This window comes from Temnothorax longispinosus, chromosome 1 (genome assembly GCF_030848805.1).
Source record: "Temnothorax longispinosus isolate EJ_2023e chromosome 1, Tlon_JGU_v1, whole genome shotgun sequence".
NCBI lineage: Eukaryota > Metazoa > Arthropoda > Insecta > Hymenoptera > Formicidae > Temnothorax > Temnothorax longispinosus.
Window position 1 is genome coordinate 14,704,054 of NC_092358.1, and position 7,500 is coordinate 14,711,553.

At 33.9% G+C, this 7,500-nt stretch overlaps 1 protein-coding gene and 1 long non-coding RNA gene across 2 annotated transcripts in view; one reads left to right on the plus strand and one right to left on the minus strand.

Moving 5' to 3' along the window:
- LOC139810527 (uncharacterized) overlaps nucleotides 1–7,500 on the minus strand; it is a 359,450-nt gene that overhangs the window by 281,397 nt on the left and 70,553 nt on the right. The window lies entirely within an intron of this gene.
- Nucleotides 5,306–7,500, plus strand: part of LOC139812300 (uncharacterized) — a 36,742-nt gene continuing 34,547 nt past the window's right edge. Inside the window, exons 1-4 of the mRNA XM_071777016.1 lie at nucleotides 5,306–5,520; nucleotides 5,614–5,759; nucleotides 5,844–5,953; nucleotides 6,049–6,148. Coding sequence (XP_071633117.1) covers nucleotides 5,413–5,520; nucleotides 5,614–5,759; nucleotides 5,844–5,953; nucleotides 6,049–6,148 — 464 coding nt within the window. The 5' untranslated portion in view covers nucleotides 5,306–5,412. The remainder of the gene's footprint in view (nucleotides 5,521–5,613; nucleotides 5,760–5,843; nucleotides 5,954–6,048; nucleotides 6,149–7,500) is intronic.

Below are 7,500 nucleotides of genomic sequence, written 5' to 3' on the forward strand. Positions count from 1 at the left end.
TTTTTCTTCGTGAATTTGTTTTACATGTATATATAAATTCTTTAAAATATCTTTATCAAGACGATTATCCACTTCCAATTCAAAATAGTTATCCGCTTCAAATTCAGGACAATTATCCGCTTCAAATTTATCATAATCTATATCAATTTTGGTTGTAAAAATAGATCAATATAATTCTAAATAAATAAATTAAATTCTCTAAGTAAATAAATTAAAAAGCCTTACTAAACGTTACAATAAACACTTAATGAATATTAGTAATATATTCATACTCATGTATTCAAATTCTGTTGTTTCCATTTGTACATTTGTATGGTTACTTTTAATGGTGTTTTTCAATAACAACATCTTGTTGCAGCTTAACTTGTTGCACGTTTAATAAGATTTGCTTGTTTTCTAAAAAGTATAAAGGCGTTATTTTGAAACTTTATTTTCTAAATTAATTTTTTATATATTTGTTATGCTTACTTTCATGAATATTCAAAAAAAGCTTTTCGTAGTTGCTCAGTTCCCTTTTTATGAATCGATATCTCTCAACGCGTAATTTATTTTGGTAAAAGTTTACAATAACAAACACAGCTTGGATTACTTTGACAATGACCTATGTTATCCCCTAGTAAAACAGGAACGTGGAATCCACTTAAGTGGATCATCCGCTTAAAAACGGTAGTCAGATCCACGTGGATGAGATCATCGATTCGACGTGGAATTTACGTGAAAGTTTCACGTCTTAATATTTTGGCGAGTACTTTAGAAGTACTGGGCAGTACTGGATTACTGGTAGTAATTTATTACACAGAGAACTACTGGTGCATACCCTTATGAAAATGTGCTCTTGAGTGCTCAATGGCGGTCAATGGGAATGTATGGTTGCCCTACAGTTGCAATGCGAATTATATGGAAAAGTTAATGGAAAATATTGAGTGGCAATAAAGTGAATGGAAACGCAATGGCAAGATTTGAATGACAACTTTTTCCATACAGGCGTAATGAAAACTGCTACCTGATAAAAACAGTACGTGAAATCCACGTTATTGCTACGTGGATCAGCATCGTGGAATCCACGTGGACATTCGAGTGGACAATCCGCTCAAAAACGGTACTGTAGTCCACGTGGATGAGATCATCGATTTGACGTGAAATCCACGTGTTTCACTGAATAATTATTCACCCGACATAAAAAAATTATTTATTTCGAAATTTTATTATTTTTTAACGTTTCTTAAGATGCAGTCTATGATTATAAATATTTTTTCGTATTTGAAAAACACACTTACCTTGGTGGGATTTAAACTCGGGACCTCTGCATTGTGAGCCAACTGCCTTTCGTGGTAGACTACTTCTTAATTTGATGTAAACGTTATATATAGTCTACATATTGTCACGTCTGACGGTATAATCACCGCTATATTCCACCCGCATAAAATTTTCGATTTTCTACCTTCATTGCTAGAAGTCCCCAGCATCTGAAAACAACATTATAATATAACAATCATTCTTTAAATTAACTGTCACAACAAACACTCAGCTGATGCGAACACGCGTTCTTAAAGCAGTAGACATAAGCCTAGAGAACATGGCTGCCTTAAGGTACCCTTTCAAGCTTAAGCCCATTTTTATGAATCACACTATAAACTTTTGGACAATTGCTTGATAAAATTCCCCAGAGTCACTAAAATTGATCGTAAATGATATTACAAACCTTATGAGATCTTTTATGCAATACAAATTAATTTAACACACGAATAAATACATGTTCCATAAGAATAAACTCAGAAAATTAAAATAAAATATAAATGAATTAATTAAAAATAGATTATCATAAGAACATAACCTTTTATGCCTGAGAAACATTATCACGCTAAAATAGCAATTATTTCATTAGCATTTTTTCAAACATGATTGTTATAAACAATTAATTATATTATTAACAGACCTAGTTAGTGTGATTACTGCACAAAAGTCAAATAACTTTTGATTATAAACCATTATTGTATCTCTCAAAATAAACTAATTAACAATAAAATTTATCATAAAAATATTATTAAAGATGATAAATAAAATCACTGCAGACACTCAGCAGAGCATGTCAAATAACCTCACAAAAAACCCCACATCATATCTCTTCTTAATTCCGAGATATAATTAAAAATTATGGAAATCCATAAAACACAAAAATTTTAAACAACCTAAAATAATCACTTTACTTATCTGAACATAACAAAAGAAACCCCATCTTTTTATCTCTTACCGTTCTCGAGTTATAAATTATTAAAGTTTCACATCCGCCATTTTGAATTTCCTACCCTTTAGACTTACAAAGACCAAATTACTTTTACATTAATATTTTAGTCTTTTATACATTTTAAAGCTGAAAAATTTCATTTCTAAACAAAAATTTTGACACTTAATTATTATGACAAAAATGGAATCTCTCATACCCTAAATACCAGTAATGTTAACGCCAATTTTCTATTTAAATTAATTAAATTAATAAACGAGGAAAATTGAACATTCGCCCCATGAAAGACGAGGATAGTTTAATACCAGTTCATAGAGAGTAAGACAAGGATAGCCATATAAATTCTTAATAAATTAAAATAAAATTAGAAAACGAATAGTTTGAGATAAAACAATATGTACGTGTATAAGGAATAATCGTTAGAATCGTTTGATAAAAAAACATTTACTACATAATCATTTATTTTTGCAACTTACTTTTATAAACAAATAAAATAAATTATTAACCATATCAACAAACATTTTTAATTTATACTCCAGATGAAGTACAACAACTTTCATATAAGTCAGAACCACGTCACTCTATAAATGCGAGTTACACAAAATTCCAAAAGGAGTCCCACCCTGTATATGGCCAGGAGTCCCGCTAAAACCTGAACTATGAACATATATATGTATGTATATACGGTCTTAGCAGGACGGGTATTTCAAATTAAAATATCTTCTAAACTACAATTGCAAAAAATACGCTGTTTGTACGTACGGTTAGCTTGATCTTTTCTCTTGAAAACCAGATACAAAACATAAATTTTATTAAACCCTTACACCTAATTAATTAAAGAAACCCCTGCTCCCGTTTATAGTGGAATCTACAATAAAAAATAAAGGTAGTGTACATTCGAATTTCATCGGTGTACATAAACTTTATATCAATACACCTACGAAAAATGATTATAACTTTTATTTCTGCAATTGTTTATTTACGAAATATTTATAACAATAAAATAACGAATGTTCATAAACGAGATAATATTAGAAATTCAAGACCTCTTAAACAAAGAGAGAATAATAATATCAATATGCGAATTAAAGAGTACCAATTTATTTAATTAATAATTTGTTATTAACAAATACATATATTAACAATAAAATTTTCCAACGCGATGTTATACTTTAGTAAAAGTCCTACAATATATTTCCTATACACTCCCATCAAATTCCCAACCATTCGTGAGATATAAAAATATAAAATCTTATTATATATATATATATATATACAAATTAATTTCATTAATTTCCTGTACTAATGAGAATGCTGACCATTTCTATCTGCATGATACATTATTAACATGATATTAGAATCATTATTACTACTGCTAAGATCACTTTTAATATATATATACTTACTAAAATTAAAATAAATCTCGAGCGTCAAACACTGAAGCGCCACTCACGAACCTGAGAAAGATAGAATTGTACATGCGTAGCATAAGGAACGCGAATCCGAGCGAGATACGAATATTGTACGATCTGAAAGAGAGAAAGAGAGAGTCAGATATACTATAGTAACTGTTAGACGAAGAGAGCAATATCTTTTATACTTTAGACATGCTAATAACGACTTTAATTGTACTATTTAATTATTCTACCCTATGTAAAGTATGTCTAAAGAAAATTCAACAAATATTTTCACATTTTAAAAATTCAAATATTAAAGATTTCTTATTTTTCTTTATAATAAAAGTCATATTGAAATTTCATAATGAAAGAAAGTATCGCTCTCAATACAAATCGCTGTTAGACTAGAGAATAAAAATAGAATTCAGACGAGTCACCAGTATGACTCATTCGAGTAAATCTAGTCCTTGCATAGACCATATATGGACATGTCGAAGCAGAGCGTAACGCATGACCATATAAGGTAATGAATTTCAAGATACCACCCTATGACTCATTGCTGGCAAGCGAGCCACACCATTAGAGATAGACTCACATCCGCTAGACAACGCCTTATGACTCATTGTAACGAGGTGCGGTCACCTCCCACTACCGTTTCCAAAATTGTATAAAAGCGGAATCTTTCACCCTCTCGACGGAGAGTGTGGAACGAGCCAGGAAAGGTCACATATCTCATACTTGTTCCATCCTCCCACATAAACCACTTGTATCGTAAAAGTTCTACAATAAATATCATACCTTTTTATATCAAAAGAAAGGTTAAAGATTATTGGAGATTATTGAATAACCTACCTTCGACGGATCCAAGGAGCCATAATCTACATCACCGACCAACAGCTAATTATCCTGGGGTTTTACCTCCTTAACTGCAAGAAAAGAACCCATCAACGGAGACGTTCTGCCGGATCGAAGCCACCTCGCATCACCCAGGACGTCACAATATGTCATATAACCAGCGCAAATATATAATTTTTCAAAAATCATTTTAAGAAACAAATTCAGTTTAAAAAGAGTAATAAAATTTTGAATTGGATATATGATATAATATTTCTTAATGTCGGGTGAATGTCAGAAACCAGTGCCGGCCATTATAAAATTTTGGGTAAATCTGAAGAATAGTGGCCTCCTCACCGATTTCGTTCAACTTGGGCTTAATCGATGCGTTTTTGCACGAAACGACCGAATCTGGCAGAAAAAAGTGTCGCTCTGCCCCGCGAAGCGAGATATTAACGGTTAAAGTTGACAGGAATCAGGTTATGATTCCTGTCATACCGACGAGATGTAGCGACTACGACCATGCCCTGCGGCCACACGCGCATGCTCAGTGGCCGCACGCGCATGCAGCAGATCACGTGACAACTGTTTGGTTGGTAAGTCAGAAGTGTAACATAATTTGAAATGATAGTCTTTGGTTTTATCATAATTCATCGTGTCAAAATGCAGCTGCACGAGTTTTTGGCAGTGACTCACGATAAAGACAAATTAATAAATTATTTAATGGAACATAATGTGATAAGCAACGAAATATATTGTCCGAAGTGCAATAATAAATTAAAGTTAAACAGAGATAATTTCTCATTTCGTTGTCGAAAAGTATTATATGAGAAAGATAAACATAAAAAATATGTAAAGAAACAATGCACATTTAGAGGAACTGTTAGATTTAATACATGGTTCAGCAAATCTAAATTAAGCTTGGAAACAATATGCAGGATGACTGCATATTTTATTATGTTGAGACCTCCGAGACTTATGTTTATGTGCACAGAGTTGCAACTTTCTCAGCACTCGGTTGTTGACTGGATTTCTTTTTGCCGAGAAGTAAGTATAAATTAATATCCTTAATACAATGAATATATGTTCAATAGATATCTATATATTTATAGAATTTGATATGTTGATTTGTTATAATAGGTTTGCATATATTGGGCCGAAAAGAACTCGACGAAACTTGGAGGTCCCAATATAATCGTCGAAATAGACGAAGCAAAAATCGGCAAAAGGAAATACAATCGTGGCCGAATAATCGACGGAAAGTGGATCTTCGGTGGATACAAACGTGGCACAAAAAAAATTTTTATTGTGCCAGTGCAAGACCGCACGGAAAAAACTCTGCTTGAGCTGATCAAGGAGTGGATTCTACCTGGGACGACGATAATGTCGGATTGTTGGAAGTCGTACAACTGTTTAAACAGTGAAGGCTTCCAACATCTGACAATAAATCACTCGATGAATTTCGTCGACCCAGATACTGGTAATTACATTGCAAATATAAAGAGCAACATATGCATTCGAAATACACAACACTAAACTTTAGCATTACTAATTTCTATTTGTTTGTCTATTCAGGAGCCCACACTCAGAACATTGAACGTGTTTGGAGAGAAGTAAGGGCTAATATCCCACGGTATGGAACGCGTTCTTCGCATTTAGTGGGATATTTAGCTGAATATCTCTTCAAACGCGTTCATGCTTATGAAGATCGCTTAAGCAGTTTTTTTTGTGCAATTGCGGAATTGTATTCACCGAAGACTGTGGACGATGAAGCAGATGTCTTGGAGGCTACATAACTTCAAGATTAAGTTGAATCTGCTAAACCATGTATTAAATCTAACACTTCCTTTTAATGTGCATTGTTTCTCCACATATTTTTTATGTTTACTTTTCTCATACAATACTTTTTGTCAACGAAATGAGAAATTATCTCTGTTTAACTTTAATTTATTATTGTACTTTGGACAATGTATTTTATTACTTATCACATTATGTTCTATTAAATAATTTATTAATTTGTCATAAATTTATGTTAATATCATAAATTATGTTAATTTCCACGCTTTCAACCTCTGGCCGAAGGCCCCCCTCGCACTCTCCGTGTGTGTGTGTGTGTGTGTGTGTGTGTGCTTCCCACGCATAATTAAACTAATGAAACTCCCAGCGTGAGACCTAACTGCTTGAATCGAGATGCTTGGTTATTCTGCACGATGTAACTGTTTAATGATTTTCGTTAAAGCAGGGCACATACACACGTGTGTATGCCCACGCGAAACGAGGTGCCACATGGGTTCATGACGCGCTTTACAACTTAGCACTGTTACATTACGGTTTTGATTACAACAGGGGTGCAAGGGGGCTTACATGCGTGAGCGCACGTGAACAGAAAGGCTTTTCTCCCCTGCACCCTCCCCCATGCATGTACTTTATAATTTCGTTTTACAACTTAGCATGTACTTTATGTTGTAAAGCGAGGTCCATGCTGCCTACCGACGGGGTGGGTGCGAGGAAGGGGAGACCGAAGGCCCCCCTCGCACCCCCCCGTGTGTGTGTGTGTGCTTCCCACGCATAATTAAACTAATGAAACTCCCAGCGTGAGACCTAACTGCTTGAATCGAGATGCTTGGTTATTCTGCACAATTGATTCATTTAAAATTGGCGCAGTTTTACATGCGCGTGCGACCACTGAGCATGCGCATGTGGCCGCAGGGCATGGTCGTAGTCGCTGCATCTCGTCGGGTATGACAGGAATCAGGTTATGATTCCTGTCAACTTTAACCGTTAATATCTCGCTTCGCGGGGCAGAGCGACACTTTATTCTGCCAGATTCGGTCGTTTCGTGCAAAAACGCGTCGATTAAGCCCAAGTTGAACGAAATCGGTGAGGAGGCCACTATTCTTCAGATTTACCAAATTTTGTGTTTGTAAATATATTTATGAAAAAAGTATATTTATAAAGTTAAAACATTCTTATCAAATCCTTACAAGTACCTCACTAGACAAAAATAAGAAAACCTTTCGTTAATGA